The sequence below is a fragment of the Heteronotia binoei genome, chromosome 17 (assembly GCF_032191835.1).
Source record: "Heteronotia binoei isolate CCM8104 ecotype False Entrance Well chromosome 17, APGP_CSIRO_Hbin_v1, whole genome shotgun sequence".
NCBI classification, from domain to species: Eukaryota; Metazoa; Chordata; class Lepidosauria; order Squamata; family Gekkonidae; genus Heteronotia; species Heteronotia binoei.
Genome location: NC_083239.1, coordinates 28132250 through 28153886, shown reverse-complemented (window position 1 = coordinate 28153886; position 21637 = coordinate 28132250). Strand labels below are relative to the sequence as shown.

Below are 21637 nucleotides of genomic sequence, written 5' to 3'. Positions count from 1 at the left end.
AGGAACAAGAAGGGAAAAAGCAGGCGCGTGGCTAGGTAAGGTCCACTGGAAGATTGTGCTATCGGAGTGGGTGGGTTATAAGGCATAGGGGAGCCAGGCTGATCCTTGGGAATAGGGGGTGGTAGAAAGTGCCATCAATTGCAGCTGACTTATGGCCACCACGTAGGGTTTTCAAGGCAAAAGATGGACAGAGGTGGTCTGCTGCTACCTGCCTCTGTGTGAGATCTTGGGTTTCCTTGGCCGTCTCCCATCCAAGTAGGAATGGTGGCCACCCACCCCTGCTTTGCTTCTGCTATCAGATGATATCAGCCTAGCCTGGGCAGGGCAGGGCAGGGCTCCAGTGACGGAGTGCTAAGTCAGCTTGGATTCCAGCCAAGATGGGGCTGAGTGGCAGGTCTGTCTAAGTGAGAAACTCCCGTAGAAATCTAGCACAATCGAGAAAGAGGGGAAGTGGACTTTCTCTCCCTTCTGCATTCCTTGTCTGTTTGCAGGGATTTTTAAAAAAAATGCAAAAGGAACATTCAAAGGCTTCTTTGAGTCCACACAGGGGTGTGAAGAGGCCCCCCACAGGGCTGCGGGAGCAGCGTTCAGGACCAGAAGGGTTGTTGCATGAAGCTGTTCCCTGGACAGCCCAGGCTAGCCTGATCTTGTCAGATCTCAGAAGCGAAGCAAGGTTGAATCTGGTTAGTATATTTGGATGGGAGACCTCCAAAGGAGCCCAGGGTTCCACAGAGGAAGGCCATGGCAGAGCGCCTCTGAACGTCTCTGGCTTTGAAAACCCTCTGCCATGACATGACAACAACAATTTAAAAAAAAAAATCTCACTGCACTTGCTGCTGCTGCTGCTGCAACCACTCCTGTTCTGCATCACGTGTGCATGGCAGCACACATGTGACACCACTCCAGTGCTCTGGACAGCCCAAAATAACCCTTTCGCCCTTGCACAGTCAGGTTATGCTGCAGCCCGACTCCTGTCAGGAAATGTCCCAAGCCCTTTAAACTGGACTGCAGGGTGGGGGGGGGGGATGTGCCCTGAGCTGCTTTGAGAAGGGACCTCTCAAGGGAACGCGAACCCCTGTTGGCTGGGGGTGGAGCATATGGTTGCCAACTTCAGGATAGGAAATTCCTGGAGATTTGGAGGGTGGGAAGGGGAGGGACCTCAGCAGGGCTTAATGGTATGGAGTCCACCCTCCAAAGCAGTCTCTTTCTCCAGGGGAGCTCATCTCTGTCTGTCACTTGGAGATGAATGGTGATTCTGGGAGGTCTCCAGGCCCCACCTGGAGACTGGCAACCCTAGCTGGAGCAGGTGGATTGCTCCACCCCATGGCTTCCCCGGCAAGTCAGATCAAAGAATTCCCCCCTTGCCTTTAATTCAGTTTCTGGGGAGAAAATACAGGGGTCCTCCCCAGGAATTGGGAACCAGGGTGTGCTGTTGGGAGCTTCCCAGTGTCCGCCACAAGATCCCTGGGGGGCAGCAGTTCCCTATGCGCCTTCATTCCCAGCCCATTCTCCTGCAGGTGAGAAGCACCTGCCCAGCAGAGAAGGCAGGGAGGGGCGCTTCCTGGCCTCCATGATTTCAGAGAAAGGCAGGCTGGCCTGGGCATCCCATGGGCGCAATTCGTCTGTTCTGGTTTCTGCGTGTGGGAAGATTTCCATCTCCCTTGGCCCCAGGTGAGAGCAGGCAGGGCTAGAATGGCGCAACCCGGCTAACGCCCTGGGACACCTGCCATCTGGGAGGTCCCTGATTCGAATCCTACCTGGGCTCTAAGCCCCAGCCGGTCGCCTCAGCTCCCCGTTTGTGAGCAATGGGAACTCCCTTGAAGCTGTGGAGTCTTGTGAGCAAAATTTCTGCTTTGTGAGCTGTTGGCATTAAAGTTGTGAGCAAGCAATTTGTCTAGTGCATAAATTAGTTTGCTCTGGGTGGAGCACAGGGTTGCCAACTCCAGGACAGGAAATTCCTGGAGATTTGGAGGGTGGGAAGGGGAGGGACCTGATTCCTGCCTGATGAAGTGTGCTTGGAGCACGCCAAAGCTTACATTCTGAATCAAACTCTGTTGGGTCTTCAAGGTGACACTTGACTCCTGCTTTGTTCTACTGCTTCAGAGCAACACCGCTGCCCACTTGGATCTATCAGCTTAGAGGGAACACTGATGGGAACAAGAAGTCCTGCCCCGATGCTCCCCTCGCCTGTCTTCTCGCTTTGGAGCCCTTGCAGGGCGGAGGAGCGGGAGGGGGGGGAGCGCTATGAAGGGGGATCTGCTGGCAGACGATGCGCTTGCAGGCTTCTCAGGTGCCGGATTAAACCCTACGGAGTCCCCTAGGCAGTCAAAATCTTGGGGTGCTTGCAAACTGTCCCAGAGTTGGAGAGCCTGTAGCCTCCGCTGCAGCCTGCAGGACAGGCACTTTCCCAAAAGCCCCTTTAACAAAAAGAGAGGCAAACTCGGCAACGACCCCAGCAGCAGCCGCACCAGGCCAGTTCAGCAAAGAGCAGCTCAGTTGCAGGCTGCGCGTGGAGGCTGGAAGGGCTGCAAGCAGGGGGGAGCTGGCCCGACGCCCCTAAAGGCTTGGGGGCCCCTAGGCCGGTGCCTGCTTGGCCTAATTGTTCATCCGGCCCATCTCTCTCTCTCTCTCCCCTCCAGGCCCCAGCGCGAATTTCACCTGCTGCTGCTGCCGCTTGCCAGAGCTCGGGCTGGGAACCCCACCATCGCCGCCTCCCTCCGCCCATGTGACCGGGAGGGAGCGCTTTAAAAAGAGGCCGCCGCCGCCGCCGCCTGCCCAGCCCAGCCCAGCCCAGCGAGGAGCAGCCAGAAGGAAAGGCAGCGCCCGCCGGAGAGCGAAGGGGGAAAGATCGCGCGCCTTGCCCGGCCTCTGCCGCCGCCGCCGCCGCTGCACGCCCCTTCCCGCCACCCAGCCCAGCCATGGCCGAAGCTTTCGCGGGCACCTGGAACCTGATCGACAGCAGCAATTTCGACGACTACATGAAGGGCATCGGTAAGGGCGGGGGCGACCGAGAGAGCAGGCGGGCTGCTTGGCCAAGGCGAGCCCCGCGCCGCCCCTGCTCGCTGACACACACGGCCGCGTCCCTCGCGAGCGTCTCCAGCAGATGGCCTGCCGGCCGGCCTCGCCTCCTGGGGCGTTTTCTCTGCGGCAAAAGGCGCGCTCGGGGCTGGCGGGGACGGAGGGAGGGGAGCAGCCTCTGCCGAGCGCGGGGGCCAGCCACGTGGGGGGACATTTTGCTTCTGTCTGCCGGGGCCAAAACCCGGGAAGGTGGGGCTGCTGGAGGGATGCTGCGAGGACCTTCCGTGGGCGGCGGCGGGGGGGAGAAGAAGGCTTGCCTTCATGATGGAGGGGGCGGGCATCTCCCGGCGCGCCGGGCGACAGATCCGTCCCTGGGCGCCATCTCCTCTGCAGCCGCATGGGATGGAGCCGGGGCCGCTCACCGACCTCCCCCCCCCCCTCCAAAGTGTGGCTGAATGAGCTTCAAAGGTTGCCGACTCTGGGTGGGGAAATTCCTGGAGATTTGGGGCGGGGAGGATGGATGCGGGTTTGGGGACCTCAGTAGGGCACACAGGACCATAGAGCCAAGAGACCACCCTCCGGAGCAGCCGTTTTCCCGTCCGGAGACCGGTTGTCATTCCGGGAGAAAGAGCCAGGCCCCACCGGGAGGTTGGCAACCCCGCCCTCGGCTGGCGCGGCGCGGCGCGGCTCCCGGGGGAGAGAAAGGCACTGGGCGAGATGGCCGGAGAGGAGGGAGGGGACGGAGCTAGCCGCTCCCTCCTTATGGCAGCCGCATCCCCCCCCTTCTGGGCTCCGCCTCGGGCAGCGCCTTCAGTCCATCCTGCCTGCCTGCTTGGTCCCCTCCCCGGCCCACCCTTGGGCTCTGGCGGGGCCTGGGCTGAAGTCCTGGAGAGAGTCTGCCGCTCCCCTGGGTGGAATCGCCTTGGCGCCTCACTCTCCCTTCTCAGACAAGAAGGAATCAATTGTATTGTCCTTGAGAAGGGTCACTCACAGTCAGATATTGGACAGGTCTAGGGTGTCCTGCAATTGGAGATCTAGCCCAGTTCTTGGGAATTGCAGATCTGTCTTTGCAGGATTCTTGCTGTTCCAAGCCAAGCTGTCTACTGGAGCAGAGCTGGTGTCAGTGGCTCAATGCCCAGAATGCACAGGTGTTTCTTCAGCAGTACCATCACCCAGGGCCAGTGCGTGGGAGCAGGCAAAGTAGGCAGTCGCCTAGGATGCCACCTGGCCTAGGGGTCACCACTGGGCGCCCCCTCCCAACACATGACTGGCTCCTGACCACTGTCCCCTTGTCCTCTCCCTTCATCAAGCTGCCCTCAACGAAGTCAAGCCACCCCCCTCTCCCGGCTGTGTGACTTGGCCTCCCACCTCCTCCAATCCCACCACCCTCCTTCCTGCTGTGACTGGCAAGCACTTATTCGCACAATTTTTTAGTAACTTGTCACATTTTTTTTAAAAAAAAATTAAAATTAAAAATCCGTAAATTAAAAACGTGAAAAGTTTCAGGTTTGGGGCTCTTCATTTTCCCTGTATTTTTTTTTTACTACTGGGGGGGGGGCGCTAGTGGGTGATTCGCCTAGGGCACCAGAAAGCCTAGCACTGGCCCTGCCATCACCACCATCATTATTAGCATCATTACACTTTGAGCCACCTAATGGGTGGACTTCAAATTCTGGTCCCTTGAAAGCTTGTGTCCTGAACATCTTGTTGGTCTCTAAGATGCTACTAGACTCAAATCTAGACAATTTAGTAGGCCAGTTTCACAAGAAAATCACTGCCAGCCTCTGCATCTTATCTTAGCCTGAGCAGTGTTAGATGTATCCTGTCCAGAATGGACCAGAAGGCTCTTTTTTCATTTCCCTTTTTAATGACTCTCACGTCTCCCCTTTACAGCTGTGGCCTGGTTGGCTCATCAACCTTCTGGTCATGTCCCTTGTGAGGGAGAGTCCACCCAAGGCCTGCAGTCTGCTGAGTTTGATTAGGCTAAGAATGAGTGACTCATAGTCCTACTGAGCTTCCATGGCAGAGGGGGAATTCGAACCAGGGTCTCTCAGATTCTAGTCTGACACTCTGAGCATGATAGTTTATGCAGTGCCTTCCTGAGGCTGCTTAGGTTCTGTGCACACAACAACTCTGTGAGGTAGGTTTTGGCCTACATCCCCCAGTGAGCGACCTGCCAGAATGGGGACATGAATTCTGGTCTCTGGACCACAGCCTTTGTCGACTGCTCCAGAGAGGCGTCTTCTTGCTGGGAATTCCATTCCAGGATAGATTTGGGCTGAGAAAAAGGAGTGGGGGAGGAGCCTACAGGGATGACCTGGGGTTGGGGAAGTGTTCACCTCATGGCCTTGTGCATCCCTTATGCTTTTCTTTTGCTCCCCTGACTTCAGCATGGGGGATGTGGAATTGTACGGAATAGTCCAGTCTGATCAGATCTCAGAAGGGCAGTACTTGGATGGGGGAACCATCAAGGAAGACTCTGAAAAGGAAGCCACCTGGACTTCTCACTGCCTCAAAAGCCCCTGGATAAGCCATAAGTCAGTTGCAACTTGAGAGATCAGGGTGGTGGAAAGTGCCATCAAGTTGCAGATGATTTATGGGGACCTCATGGGGTTTTCAAGGCACAGAGATGGTCTGCCATTGCCTTTCTTTGTGGGGCTACCCTGGACTCCCATCCCAAGTCCTACTTAGCTCCCAAAATCTAAGAAAATCAGGCTAGCCTGGACCTCAAGGTCAGGGATGATCACATGTACATGTAATTCCACATGACTCGGACACCTTTCTGCTAAAATGTTTGGCACATCTTGGGTAAAAGGAAGAACCCCCTAAAATCTCAGCAGTCCAGTCAGTGGCTTAGGCAGCCTCTGTAACTAGACTGGCCCTGGCACCTGACGGAGCAGCCACCTGGGAGCAGAAGGTGAGGTGTAGCCAAGCCCTGAGATCCGGTTTGCTCAACGAAGCAGCTTGCCAAACACGTTGGCCAGGTGGATCTGGAAGGGTGGCTGAATGCAGGGACTGAGATCCCAGGCTGCTGATGGTGCATCTGCAGCTGGAGGTGGAATGAGCTTTTGAACCAGTGCTGTGATTGCCACCCTTTTATTCATACAGCAATGCTGCTGTGTCTTTAGTGCTGAGGAGGGCAAGAACTCCATGGGAGTTGCCATTCCTGGCAGAGCAAGGCTATAATGGGGCAATTTACCTTCGGAATTCTGCTTATCCTAAAAGCACAAAAGTGTTTGTGTGTAGGAAATGACAAGCCTAACCTCCTTTGCAATCTGCTCAAACCTATTTCCGAGGAGACCTTAAATTGCAGCGAGGGATGCCTTGAAGCACACAGAAAGCATATCTGTGTCACCAACAGAAAAACTAAAGTCATCCTCGCATTATTGGATTTTCTGCTTAACCTAACCTTAACCAGAGCTTCTCACCAGCAGCTAGAGGCCTGAGGGCAGGATCAGCCTGCTAAGTGTTGGCCCGCTTCCTGAGGGCCCAGCCCAGAGGCAACAGGGTGTCCCTACTTTGGGGAAGGGGGACAGGAAGATCCCCCAACTCTTTCCCACCCTCCTTGAGGCTCTTTGTCTCCTGTTATTGTTCTAGGCCAGCTACTGCTTTTTAACAGTTATGGAGGGTGACCTTCAAGCTGGCTTCACTCCCAGCATTTCTGTTGGGGGGGGGCATCAATGGCTTCTCCTCCCTGCAGTAGGCTCCAGTGATGAAAGGGAACCAGCAACCAGATTAGGAAAAGCTCAGGTCAAAGGAATGCAGCCCAGAGGCTCTTTCCCCGTCTCCCCTGCCACAGTCACTCCACCTCCGGCTGCTTGGAGGGTTCTTATCTGCAGCCCACCTTGTGCAAACAGCCAGGCCTTCTAACAGCCGCACTCTTATGGAGCCATTTGACTTGAAAGCGCCACTCCGCCAACCCTCTCAGGGTGTTTGCTGGGTAGGCTTGACTTTCCCACCTTCTCAAGTGGTGGGGACTCCCTCTCAGCTCCCTCTTGTGAGCAAAAATTCTACTTTGTGAGCTACTGAGCATTAAAGCTGTGAGCTACTGCATACAGGGACAGCCCTAGACTGTTTGGCACTCTAGGCAAGGCTAACTTCTGGTGCCCCCCCCCCCTGAATTTATAACATCTGAGGCACCTGGGGGACATCCAATTCGGCACCTCCAGAAGGCCAGTGCCCTAGGCAGTCACCTAGTTTGCCGAGTGGCAGGGCCAGTCCTGGCTGCATAAATTAGTTTGCTCTGGGGCCATTTTTCCTGAGCTGGAGGCAGGACTGGATCTACATGTTTTTTGAGGGGGGGGGCAAAATTAAAAATGTTGCCCCATTCTGGGCCCATTCTATCTTATGGGCCCATAGAATACAATGGACTCCATACCCAATTTGACCCCCCCCCCCGTGTCGGTGCCTGGGGCAAGCATCCCCCTCTGCCCCCCCTCGATCTGGCCCTGGCTAGAGGCTAAAAAACTGTGAGCTAGCTCACACTAACTCAGTTTAGAGGGAGCACTGGTGGGGACCTGTCCCAAGCCCCACCCTTACTGCAAAGATAGGGAAGGCGCAGATGTGATTCTGATGGGCAAAGGTTTGGCTCTTTTATACTGAGCAGATCGCCATTTTAGTTGAGTCATCCTGTCCAGAGGAGTTTTCTAACACCCTGCTGACCCCTACTAGCTGCGGGGAGGGGGGGGGATTAATGGGGTTGTAGTGCATTTTGCCCAGAACAATGGGTTGCACAATCCTTTCCCCCTCCCCTGCAACTTCTAAACTTTTCCACAGAGCTAGCCCAATAATAGATGCAAACTATGCAACCACCTTTCATGATCATCCCAGAAATTGGTTCAGTTTTTGCTTAATTCTTTGCCTTCTCTGGAAGAAGGAAGTTTTTGTGCAACTCTGCTTTGGCATTGACTCAATTAATGCCATTTAAAAAAAAATACAGACAGCAGTATATATAAGTTGTAATAAATTTTCAGATCAAAATGGACAGGGTTTGCCAAGTGGGCTGTGAATAGCAAAAGTGCCTGAAAACACAAGGAGGAGAAATTGTGACTAACAAAATGCCCACGTTTCTTTTCCCTACTCTCGATGCAACGTTCATTCATGCCCATACATTAAAAGGGAGAGTCCTCTGATACCTTAAGCACTGCTTAAACAAATCTGAGGGCAGATTAATTTCAATTCTTGAAAGTGGAGGATTAATCCATTTGCTTTTGCCATAACAGACTTAATGTAGCTAGCCAGATATAGAATCTGTACCCACAGAGTGAACATTATACATTGTCACAAGGGAGGATGGGAGAATATGCAAAACGGGCAAGGAGGAATGGGGAGAGAAAGAGAGAGATGCACAGGGCAGAAGTGGCCATGACAGAGAGTTGGCCGGCAACCCACTTGCAGAGACATCACCGCCCGCTTTTTGGGTCCCAACCCACTGGGACCCATTACACCATTACACCATCAGTTTGCAAACAGGAGATATTAGTTCATCTCAGCTGCCCAGGCTATTGCTTAAAGCCCTCAAATTAAGCCTTTGGCCAATCAATGCAGTCAAAATCCACCCCCCCTCCCTGTTCTGATTTCAATTTCGCAGAGAGGAAATCCAGAAGGGCAGAGCATTGCAAAATGACCTTGATTTGTTTATGGTGTCTGCTGTTAATACTACTGAGACTCCATGCTGCTGAGCCATTTCTCTCCACCAGTCCCCCCATCCCTCCTTTTTCTCTCCTTTCCGACACCACCACTGGCCGCTCCGTCTTGAAAGCTCTCCAGTGCCTTCATGGCTGCAACGTTTTCATATGTAAAACAAGCATTTCTTCTTTATTGGCTTTGCAGGACAGTCAAATGCTCTGCATTTGGGAATTATTGTTCATCAGGGCAGGATTATACTTTTCTGGACTGCCTGCATGGCTGGTGATAAGTGGAAGTCGAGTGGGGCGGAAGTGCTATTTGCAATGAGAGATCAGGCAGAACAAAATTCGAGCCCAGTGGCACCTTTAAGACCAACAATGTTTTATTCATGGTATTAGCTTTCGTGTGCAAGCACACTTTCTCAGATGCAACAAAATGGAAGTTTCTAGTCCATACATACAGGCAGAGGGTGAGCAGCAAATTAGCATATGGCATAATGAAGATATTTAACAGATGCAAGGACCAAACAGAAATCACAAGCTTTGGTTAACACTTGTTTGGGTTTAATTCTTGGCGGGCGGGGGGGGGGGGGGACATACTGAAGGAAATAAGTATGTCAAAATCAAGAGATCAATGGGCCAGAAGCAGGGCTTTTTCATAGCAGGAACTCCTTTGCATATTAGGCCACAGCCCACTGATGTAGCCAGTCCTCCTGGAGCTTACAGTAGGCCCTGTACTAAGAGTCCTGTAAGCTCTTGGAGGATTGGCTATATCAGGAGTGTGTAGCCTAATATGCAAAGGCCTTCTTGCTGCTGCAAAAAAGCCCTGAAGTATCCTTAACTGTGGAATGCTGAAAGTAATTAGCTGAGAGTCTGCCATTATGCTCCATCCCTCTCTTCTCAAACTTGGAGATCAGGCATTTAGTGTTTAGAAACTGGACAAATTTATTTTCATTTTTTAAAAGGATAATCCATAGGCAGTAAGATAATAATTTAAGAAGACAACAACATTTCAATGAACCTACTATGTGGCATTAACAAGCATATCATTATATGAGAACAGAGCTAGACTGTAGAGGAGACAGGTAATACGACACTCATTGCAGGAGAAAAGTTACTGTAAGCCATCTTTTTGATGCCCAGTGATATGCAACTTTGGCTAAAGGTCCTAAGCTTCATTGCTTTTTGGCTGGCATGAATGGGGAGTGTTCTAGGGTTGCCAGCCTCCAGGGGGGACCTGTGGATTGCCCAGAATTACAGCTCATTTCCAGATTACTGAGTTCAGTTCCACTGGAGAAAAGGGATTCTTTTGAAGGTGGACTCTGTGGCACTGTACTTTCACTGAGGTCGCTTTCCTCCCCAAGCTCTGCCCCCAAATCTCCAGGAGTTTCCCAGCCTGGAGCTGGTGACCCTAGACAGTTCTGATGCCCCTTTCTTCCCTGACAAAACAGCCAACACTAGAGCCCCCACCTGGCACAGTGCTTGGGCCTCCCCTTGCTTGGAACCGGGGGCTCTCTGTTCAGGGGGCAGCCCCCGGGCTATCAGCCCACCAGGATTTTTCCTGGTGATCTTAATGGCCAATCCACTCCTGATATCCAGACAAGCACCCACATTAATTTGGGGGAGAGGGGGCAAGTGTTGAAGGGAGCCAAGAAACGGAGAATGGTGAGTCTAAGAGTTTTCCTGCAATCTTTTATGTTGCTTCGATGCAGGCAGAATTAGTGGGTCTATATGGGTTTCAAATGAGAAAGAGCCATGGGGGGTACATTCTCTCTCTCCCATGGCCAGGGCCAGCCCTAGACTGCCTGGCACCCTAGGCAAGGCTGATAACATCCGAGTCACATGGGGGACACCCAGTTCGGCACCCCCAGAAGGCTGGCACCTAGGCAATCGCCTAGTTTAAATTAGTTTGCTCTGGGGCCATTTTTCCTGAGCTAAGACAAAAATGTGTGAGCCAAAGGCTAAAAAACTGTGAGCTAGCTCACACTAACTCAGTTTAGAGGGAACACTGGTGGGAATCTGTCCCAAGCCCCACCCTTATTGCAAAGACAGGGAAGCTGCAGATTTGATTCTGATAGGTGAAGGCTTAGCTCTTTTATACTGAGCAGACTGCCATTTTAGTTGAGTCGTCCTGTCCAGAGGAGTTTTCTAACACCCTGCTGACCCCTACTAGCTGTGGGGAGGGGGGGGGAGGATTAATGGGGTTGTAGTGCATTTTGCCCAGAACAATGGGTTGCACAATCATTTCCCCCTCCCCTGCAACTTCTAAACTTTTCCACAGAGCTAGCCCAATAATAGATGCAAACTACGCAACCACCTTTCATGAACATCCCAGAAATTGGTTCAGTTTTTGCTTAATTCTTCGCCTTCTGGAAAAAGGAAGTTTTTGTGCAACTCTGCTTCGGTACTGACTCACTCAATTAATGCCATTTTTTAAAAAATACAGACAGCGTATATAAATTGTAATACATTTTCAGATCAAAATGGACAGGGCTTGCCAAGTGGGCTATGAATAGCAAGAGTGCCTGAAAACACAAGGAGATAAAATTGTTAGAGTGACTAACAAAATGCCTGCGTTCCTTCTCCTCTACTCTCGATGCACACATTTATGCCCATTCATTAAAAGCGATAGTCCTCTGATACCTTAAGCTTAAAAAAATCTGAGGGCAGCAGATTAATTTGTCGGTTTGAATCCAATTTCTGAAAGTGGAGGATTAATCTGTTTGCATTTGCCGTAACAGACTTAATGTGGCTTCCCAGATATAGAATCTGTACCCACAAAGTGAACATTATACATTGCCACAAGGCAGGATGGGAGAATATGCAAAACTGGCAAGGAGGAATGGGGAGAGAAAGAGAAAGATGCACAGGGCAGAAGTGGCCATGACAGACAATTGGCCTGCAAACCACTTGCAGAGACATCACCGCCCACTCTTTGGGTCCCAACGTATTGTCTGCATTACACCATATAATGATATGCTTGTAAATGCCACAGTTGTGATGATGACTCTTTTTCCCCTGAAAAAACAGCCAACTAGAGCCATGGGTCAGGTCACTGGGGTGGGGGAAGTCAAATGAAGGAGGATTGTTGTTGTTTTTAACCGTTACTTTTACCACCAACCACTTTGAATAAAATTAATAAATCTTTCAAATTCACCAGCTGATCAATATCAGAAGCCATGAAATGGAGAATGCTGTGTCTAAGGATTTTTCTGCAATCCTTTATGCTGCTTCAATGAAGGAAAAATTTAGTGGGGTCTATTTGGGTTTCTTGAAAGGCTTCCAAATGAGAAAGAGCCTCCCATGGCAAGAGGAAAGCAGTGTGGCCTCAGCTGTGGGCTTCTGTTAAAAACTCTGTTCTGAGAGTCTCCCGCCCAGAGAATGCAGAAGTGCTGGGAAGGACACCAGAAGGACACTCGCACCCAGCATACCTTCCCTGCCAGCAGGAATAGCAAGCATGGAAAAGAGTAGCCAGCTTCCACGGCAAGTTAATGCCTGTTAGCCACTCCCCAACATCCTGACATTGCCAAACTGATCCACCCTCCACTGCCATCCCTGTGTTCTCCCCCCACCCCCCAATTTGTAAGTTTAAGAGTTCAGGACAGGGATCTTATTTTATGTTCAGTGCCTGCCCCCTGTCTTTTTTGCTGTTGTTGTTTTAAAGATTTTTATTCAGATTTTATAGAGTGCAGAAAAAAGTAAAGGTGGGAATTAAGTAAAATCAAAGGAAATGGACGTTGAAAAAATCCAGTTTATCCATGACAAAGCAGCTCATAATTAAAGACTAACAACACATTCGATGCATTGCAACACCAGTCTTCTAAGGTTACATATTTAATTTTTTAAAAGCCGAATTAATTATCAGTTTTTTCTTCTGTCGTATCATCTTATCCACTGGTCCTCAATCAATAGCTTTAACCAGGGCTTTCTTTGTAGAAAAAGCCCAGCAGGAACTCATTTGCATATTAGGCCACACCCCTAGATGCCACCATTGTTCCACACGGGGCTTTTTATGAGAAAAGCTCATCAGGAACTCATCTGCATATTAGGTCACACCCCCTGATGCCAAGCCAGCCAGAACTGCGTTCCTGCTCAAAAAAAGTCCTGATTTTAATCAGGGCCATTCTACATAATGAAAATTTAGAAAGACATCAAAAATATATATACATAGTTAGTGAAACTATTCATTAAGTATAGACATGAAAAAATTGAAATTACATTCAGATAGAGTATTATAATATTCCTTTTACTTCACCTCCTTTTTACTTTATAATACTAAAAATAAATTGCCGATTCCCCCCCCCCCCCCAATCTCTCTAATCAACCTCTTATTTATGTAATTAGTTAATTTGGCCATAGTCTCATAGTTGGTCGACTATGAATGCTTGTCAATTGCTGTAATTCATTTAAGGAGGCAGTTTTTGATGGGTGGGGAGTGGGAACAGGAGACTCTAGGCAGCACCCTTCTGCAGGTATGAGAGTTGGTTTCTAGGGTTGCCAATCCCCAGGTGGGATCAGGGAATCCCCCAGTTTGGGGGCCCTCCCCCTGCTTCAAGGTCACCAGAAAGCAGGGGGGGGGAATGTCTGCTGGACATTCCATTATTCCCTATGGAGACTGATTCCCATAGGTTATAATGGAGAATTAATCAGAGGGTATCTGGGGCTCTGGAGGGGCTGTGTTTTGAGGTAGAGGCACCAAATTTGCAGCATAGCATCTGGAACCTAACCTCAAAACACCCCCCAAGTTTCAAAAGGATTGGACCAGGGGGTCCAATTCTATGAGCCCCAAAAGAAGATGCCCCTATCCTTCATTGTTTCCAATGGAGCGAAGGCATTTAAAAGGCGTGTGGTCCCTTTAAATGTGATGGCTCCCTTTGAAGCTCAGTTATGCTTGTCACAACTTTGCTTCTGGCTCCACCCCCAAAGTCCCCAGATATTTCTTGAACTGGACTTGGCAACTGGACTTGGTTTCCCAGAAGTTTGGAGTAATTGATAATATACAGCCCCTCCCCCATATATTTAAGTCTTTAAATTGCTGATTTCTGTTCTTTTTAACACCCCATCCCCAACAGGTGTGGGCTTTGCCACAAGGCAGATAGCAAACATGACCAAGCCCTCCACCATTATTGAAGTTGATGGGATCAAGATATGTCTCAAGACTCAGAGCACTTTCAAGAGCACAGAGATCAACTTTAAGCTGGGAGAAGAATTTGATGAGACAACTGCGGATGACAGGCACGTCAAGGTAAGGCTCAGCCTTGCATGCAGCATCTCATGGCTAGCCAGTCAGAAGATGCCATTTGGACAAGGAAAAGGGAGTGCCTAGTTCAGGCTTGCCCTGACCTGGATGGCCCAGGCTAGCCTGATCTCGTCAGATCTTGGAAGCTAAGCAGGGTTGATGCCGATTAGCACTTGGATGGGAGACCACCAAGGAAGTCCAGGGTTGCTAGGCAGAGGCAGGCAATGGCAAGCCACGGGGTCACCATAAATTGAAAATCCTTGAAAATCCCACAGGGTCACCATAAATTGACTACAACTTGACAGCACTTCACACGCACGCAGCGTTCAGGCTTGCAATCAGCCACTGACTTGGATGCTTGCAAAGAATTTAAAAAGTGCTGGAAAACAAATTTTCTTCTAGACTTGAATGCCAGGGCTGTATTTTTTAATCATTTCATTTAGGGGAAAAGGGGCGCAAACCCAGCTAGTTGTAGCATTTGTCTCCCCCACCCACCTTCCTTCACCAGCAACTGTAGTTGAACACTACCTTGGTTTATGTGTGAATTATGAATGCAGGCATGCAGACTAACCAGCATTAGTTCTTCCCCTGTTCAACTGAGATCATAATCCTTCCTGGTTCACACTTGCATTTCAGGTAAGCAGGCTTTGTCTTTACAACCTCTTGACAAAGATAGGAGCAAGAATGAAATGCCAGTTTGGTGTGGAGAGCCAGTTTGGTGTAGTGGTTAAGTGTGCAGACTCTTATCTGGAAAAACCGGGTTTGATTCCCCACTCCTCCACTTGCACCTGCTAGCATGGGCTTGGGTCAGCCATAGCTCTGGCAGAGGTTGTCCTTGAAAGGGCAGCTGCTGTGAGAGCCCTCTCCAGCCCCACCCACCTCACAGGGTGTCTGTTGTGGGGGAGGAAGGTAAAGGAGATTGTGAGCCGCTCTGAGACTCTTCGGAGTGGAGGCCGGGATATAAATCCAATATCTTCTTCTTCATGTGCAAGTTTGACAGTAAACTAAATTGTAGATGATGAGGATTTCTCCCTTCCACTCTTGAAACATCATAGTGCTAAGCGATGCTTTCATTGCTATGTTCTGGGGAGTGCAAAAGAAACCTCTGGGAATGGAGTGAAATGCAGCAGAGGAGCATAGAGATGAAATTTTGCCGAGTGAAGAAAGGAACAGGTCCCATTTGCTGGGTTCTCACTTGCAAGACTTGGCTACTTGAACATGACATTTTGACCAAGAGGAAACTTCTTGTTGACAGTGCAGCAAAAATAAATAAATAAATCCACTGCTCTGGAACACAAAACATCTTATCTGCATTGCCTCTAACAAGGATATATATATCAGTGTTGCCTGCCTCATGGGGATGAATCTGCTCAAAATACTGAATTTTAATTTGGAATGGGTCTGCTCTGTGTAACTAAGGCTGGTTTCCACTTGGAGGTTTTTCTCCCACATGGAATCCAGGAAGTCCCTGATTTTAAATGCAGAGCTATAGCTCAGTGGACTGAAATCAGACCAACTAATAAAAGCATAAAAGGTATCAAGTCAACAGAAGATCACGCTAACCTTGAGAGTAGGATAAAGGTAAAAGTAATCCCCTGTGCAAACACCAGTCGTTTCTGACTCGGGGGTGACATTGCTTATAGGGGAAGACATAAAATGATGGCAAAGTGCCAGATCATTTCTCAGTGTTTCAGCCCACTCCTTGTGTGAACAAGAGGCAATGTTTCTTTCTCCTACAATCAGGTGGAATTCTAGCAGGAGCTCCTTTGCATAGTAGGCCACACACCCCTGATGTAGCCAATCTTCCAGGAGCTTACAAAAAAAAAACACCTTGTAAGCTCTTGGAGGACTAGCTACATCAGGGGTGTGTGGCCTACTATGCAAAGGAGCTCCTGCTAGAATTCCACCCCTTCCTACAATATGCAAATTTTAATATGTGTGTGTTGTGCCATTAAGTCACTTCTGACTTATGGGGACCCTATGAATTAATGTCCTCCAAAACATCCTATTATTAACAGCTTTGTCATGTCTTTCTTGATCGAGTCAATCAAGCTCATGTTGGGATGGACTGACTCTATCATCCCTCTTTTTCCCTGCAGCCTTCAACTTTCCCTAGCATTATTGCCTTTTCCAGTGACCCTCATCTTCTCATACTGCAATCAAAGTGCAATAGCCTCAGATTCGTCATTTTAGCATCCAAGGAGAGTTCAGGCTTGATTAGATCTAGAACCCACTTATTTGTCTTTTTCGGAACACAAATTTAATACTGGATAGGACTTCTTGATAGGAAAGCTATCTGTATCTACTGTTATCGGATCTTAGGCCAATTCCACTGTAATAGCTTTATTTTTTATCATCTTGCAGGGAGGAAGTTGTGGTACTAAGTGGTTCAAAATAAGAGGATGGGATACAGAAGCATTGTGATAATTCATTTGATAAAAGCTTCTGAGAATAATAATTCACATTTCCATCAATCTCGAGCTGTGACTCATGGAAAAGGAGGACTATCCACTGGGATTCAGTCTATCAAGAATAGCTTGCGAAGTTGCCAATAAAAACAGTACGCCCAGAACTGCAAGTTTAAGTCAAGTGATGGGGGGGTGAGACTGAAGGACTTCCGTCTTTCTTAAGCAAGGAGCAGGGGGCTCAGTAGTAGGACAAATGCTTTGCAGATGGTGGAAAGTTTCAAGTTAAATTCCTGGCATCTTTGGTCAACAGGGTCGGGTAGCAGGAGTTGGAAAAGAGCTTTCTCTGTCTGAGAGAATGCAGAGGAAAATGAAAATACAGCCTGACTTGGCATATGGCAGATTCAAGCCTTTTTGTTAAGTTTTCTCTTCTGAAGGCAGTTTGGGTCTGGCATATTAAAGCTGGTAAATTTTGTTTTACTCACTGAATACTTTCTGCCTTATTCTAACAGACATACCTTGTGTATGTTTACCAACATACAGATTTATTTAGATTGGTTCAAACACTGATGATTGTTAAAAATGCCTCTGCAGATCCTAGCAAAAGGCTTAGGAGCAGAGGGGCACATCTCATTGGCTTTCCACAGGCAGGATGTGTGTCTGTGTGTGAACTGCAGCAGCATGTAAAAGACAAGCCGGGCACTTGACCTTCAAAGGATATCATTTGCCTGGCAGTCAGCCAGAGGGTAAACAACAGCGAGAGCAACATGACCTGCGGCCTGGAATTAGTCTGACCCCAAAACTGCATGAGAATGAATGACGGAGCACTCCCCATCCATTGGGCCCGGTCAATAAGGGTCAGCCTCATGGCTTGATAGGCTCCCAGGGGTACCGTCTACAACCACTAGTTGCCAATCTAGTGGCAAGAGAGCTGCAGTGAAAACAAACAGCCCACTAAGCAGTCTGGGTTGTGGCACTAGTTTATCACCCTCACCTCTCCCTCCCTGTATGTCCCCATTTGCCAATTATAGTCTTCTAGATGTCAGCTTCTGGCTGTTGCTCTTGCATAAGATTACCTAGCCTGTAGCCCTGCCCTGGATAGCCTAGGCAAGCCTGATCTCATCAGATTTCAGAAGTTAAGCTGGGTTGACTCTGGCAATTACTTGGACGGGAGATCTTCTTGGAATACCAGAAGTCAGGAGGGCAGGGGCAGGCTTTCTTCAGCCACCTATCTGAATACCCTCCAGGCCCCTAGGAGGGGTCAGTCACCAAAGGTCGCCATGACTTCCAAGTGCGCACATATAAATGCAAAAATACTCAAAAGAAGATTACCTAGCCTGGTATCTACTATAGCCTGCTCCTTTCCGAGTTCCCTACAGAGGGGTTGTTTTTTAGGTGGTGCCGAACCCTGTTTTACTTCCCATGGAGTTTCAGCTGCAGGCATTTTTGGGGAGGCTATGTATGGATTTTTATTATGAATGGCTACTGAATCCATCAATAGCCATTCATAATAAAAATCCATACATAGCCTCCCCAAAAATGCCTGCAACTGAAACCCCATGGCAAGTAAAACAGGGTTTTGGCACCACCTAAAAAACAACCCCTCTGTAGGAAACTCGGAAAGGAGCAGGCTATAGTAGATACCAGGCTACGTAATCTATCTTTACCTTTTTACTGAATCCATCACTAAGTACTGGCTTTGAGCTATAACCCCAGAATGGAGTCGAATCCCTCCGCCTGAGTTCATAATCTGGTGCAGCCCTCTTCAGGGCTTTTTTTTTTTGTAGAAAAAGCCCAGCAGGAACTCATTTGAATATTTGGCCACACCCCCTGATGCCAAGCCAGCCGGCATTGCATTCCTGCTCAAAGAAAGCCCTGTCCCTCTTTGGTTCCATTCAGACTCAGCAATATTCCTTGGAACTTCTTGGGCTTGTGTGTCCCCAGGACTCATGGCTCAAAAACTGAAATCCTCCATTGTTTGTCACTTCAAACCCCAATGAAACAAACTACTGTAATTTTCTTGGAAGCTTTCAACTTCTCGTGTGAGCCAAGGGAAAAGGCAAGGGAAATGTGGCGTTTACATATTTTTACTAAATGACTTCCAAAGCTCCTGTAACAGTAAGTTGTAAGGCACAGCTAAATTGTTCTCCCTTTGGGACACTTGAATTACATTTTTCATAGGACTGTCAACTGACAGAATTTTCCAGCTCCTCTCTTAATAGTTTAACTGAATTTGAAACCAATTCTAGCACTGCTGAAAGCTCTGTCGAGGCCAAGCCCTCAACGGCAATACCATTTGAAATAAAAGTATTCAATAATGTAAATTTAATTACCACCTACAGTTTAAAGGATAGATTCCCTTAATATCTTTCAATTTCCTGTTACAGAAACACAGGAGAACACAAAACAGCTTCAGAGAATGAAACTGTGCCTTTAATTTGTTCCTCAGGCCATTAAAGTTCCACTTGTGTTTGATCTACTGGTTAGCACTTGCAGCCCTGTCCCCCACAACTCCTAAAGTCCTTCAGCCCCAGCATACGGGGCAGGATCCAGTTCTAGACTAAAGCAGCCAATTACAGGGGCTCTGGAAAATGCTGCATCCTCTCAAGAGGCATAAGTTTCAAAGCTAGAGTTTTAGAATATTCCCAGAATTGAATCAGTGCAGTTGCCGCACGCACCCACATGTTGAGAGCATGCTGAGACCACAAAAAGGTATCCACTCTTGCTTCATTCTAGTTTGGCAACATTTTGCAGTTTCCAAAGGACAGGTTGATTGCTGGGGGTGGGGTGGGGTGGAGAGAATGATGCATGAAAATATCAGGAACTGCATCTATGGGTGAGCAGAGAACTCTGCAATTAATGCCTTGCTTTACGGACTTAAAACAGGTCAGCTTTTAATATAGGCAGATTGTAAGGAGGGAGGGAGTTTTGGAGAAGCACTTGGGAGGTTCTCCGTTCCTATATCGGGACAAAAGGCTCAGTGTCTCATCTTCCAATGATTTGGTTTGGCCAGCTAAATATTATTATTAAACAGAAGCTTGGCACTGCAAAACGCAACATGTTATCTTGAATTCCAATGTGTTCCAAGGCATACATACATTTATTGCTGCTCTCATGAGCAGCCACTTCCTTGAACTTCCATGATCAGAAGCATTTGTTCATCACCCTCAAAGAACATACTGAACTCAGGTTTTTAAATAGCCACTTGCTTGATCTGCCCTGAGGCAAATATAAATTGCGTTCTGAGGACCAAGTGGAAACAGAGAGCTTGTTCTTTTTCTTTCAGGCACCAATGTGCCATAAAATGACTACGGGAAATATGGATGGGCTGTAACCTGGCTAGCCCAATCTTGTCACATCTCAGAAGCTAAGCAGCGTCAGTCCTCATTAGTCCTTGGAAGGGAAAACTACCAAGGAAGTCTATGATTGCTATGTGGTGGCAGGCAAGGGCAAACCACCTCTGTTGCTCACTCTCTTTTCTTGAAATCCCTATGAGGTCACCAAAAGTCAGCTTCAACGTCAGCCAAAAAGAAAACAAGTATGGATGGAGAGGAAGGCTAATGACTTTGCGCTTACCCTCCAGATTGCTTTGGATTCTTTGTTTATAAACCACTAGCCTTGGGACTACAGACTGCTTTTCTCTCTTTTTTTCCAGTCCATTGTGACATTAGAAGGCGGAAAACTCATTCATGTGCAGAAATGGGATGGAAAGGAGACAACGTTAGTCCGGGAACTGAAGGATGGAAAACTAATTTTGGTAAGAAGGTTAAAGTACATTTCTGTTAACTAAAAACTGGCCTGCACAAAAAAAAGTTAAAGATTTGAGGAGAAAACTGCTTAGGGTGGTAATTTCTAATGACCTTTTTTTAACGGGGCCAACTCAGTTATAACAAAACATGACTGACAAACAGGCATTTTTAAGTCACATGTGAATTCTGAAACCATTTCTATTTGTATCTTTTTCAGACTCTGACCATCGGTGACATCGTCTGCACTCGTACTTACCAGAAAGCACAGTAACGGCTTCTACCTGCTTTCGACCACCAGTCATTCAATGCCAACCTCATTGCCAAATTGCCTGCGGTTTTTTTAATCCAGTGTTTTGTATAGTTATTGGACTTTTGAACCCATTTGGTATTTGACTCTCCTCACAATTACCTATCAAACCAATCTCTTGAGTTTTTCTTGATTTTTTTTTTTAAATTAATACTGGGGGGAGAAACACAGTGTGGAAAACAATAAACTAAAGTTGTTATGTAATGGCATCTGGGTGTTCACGTGCATTTCACTGGTGTTGTATTTGGGATTATGGGCACTATAATATGGTGGATCTCAAGGTTTATCGGAGGGCTGGATGTTAATAGTGTAAGACAGCTTTGTAGTTAATACACAAGGGGTCATGGTACAAAATAGTACAACCCAAAGCAGCAAAACCCATGCTGATGCGCTAAATAAGACTAATAAAGAATAATAAATAATGGCAATAGACACTTAGTTGATTTCTTGAAACGTAAGGATTGAGTGCATTTAAAGTAGGAAGGTGAGAATTAAACACTGATTGTGTGAGGACTACAATAAAGTGCATTTGGGAACAGAAGGCAACATGACATAACGGTCTATTAGATGGCATCAACCAGATTAATTGATGGCAGTCCATAATTTGAAGACATGAAACAAAGAGCACAATTCCAGAGTCTTTGTCTTCTTTTGGACATCAAGCAAGAGCACAAGTATATTTATGGACTTTGATGTAGGATACACTTAATTATGGTTATATAGCCCTTGGATTTAAGATGATGTACTGATTACACTTCACAGCTATGTTTCATATTTGTATGTATACTTTAGCTGTATTAATAGTCATGTGTTGTTATACTTAACTTTAGCAGCATTGGAATTATATTGCAAGAGTAAGAAAGGTAGATTTATTATGAATATAATAATAATAATATAAAAATAAAAACATAAGAGACTTTCAGCATAGTAAGAATTTATTAGTATTATTTAGTGCATTAGCACGGTTTTTGTACCTTTGTAGTCAGGACATGCTGAACTCTTAAATCTGCATTCTTGGAAGAAGGCTTTCTAAACAGGAGGGAGGGAAAGGTGGCCTTTGCCCTTCTGCTCACCCTGTCCCACTGCTGCCACCACATGCTTCTATTGTTAAGGGGAATCAAGGCACTTTCTGGAAAGCCCAAACTATAGGAGAGCTTTGAGGTAATTATGGAAAAAGGATATCAGTTGTTGTGGGGGGGGGGGAGGAAACTGCCATTCTGAAAGGCTGAGGCTTTGCCTTGTTTTTAAGAAAAGAAAGGCACTAGGTGAGCAGGAGAAAGGAAGTAGCCATT

The 21637-nt window shown here is 47.9% G+C and overlaps 1 protein-coding gene across 1 annotated transcript; it reads left to right on the top strand.

Moving 5' to 3' along the window:
* The first annotated feature begins 2788 nt into the window (after positions 1-2788).
* FABP3 (fatty acid binding protein 3) lies at positions 2789-20482 on the top strand. The gene is made up of 4 exons (XM_060258375.1): positions 2789-2991; positions 13718-13890; positions 19945-20046; positions 20256-20482. The coding sequence occupies exons 1-4, from the start codon at positions 2919-2921 to the stop codon at positions 20307-20309; spliced, it is 402 nt and encodes a 133-aa protein (XP_060114358.1). The 5' UTR covers positions 2789-2918; the 3' UTR covers positions 20310-20482.
* The last annotated feature ends 1155 nt before the right edge of the window (positions 20483-21637 follow it).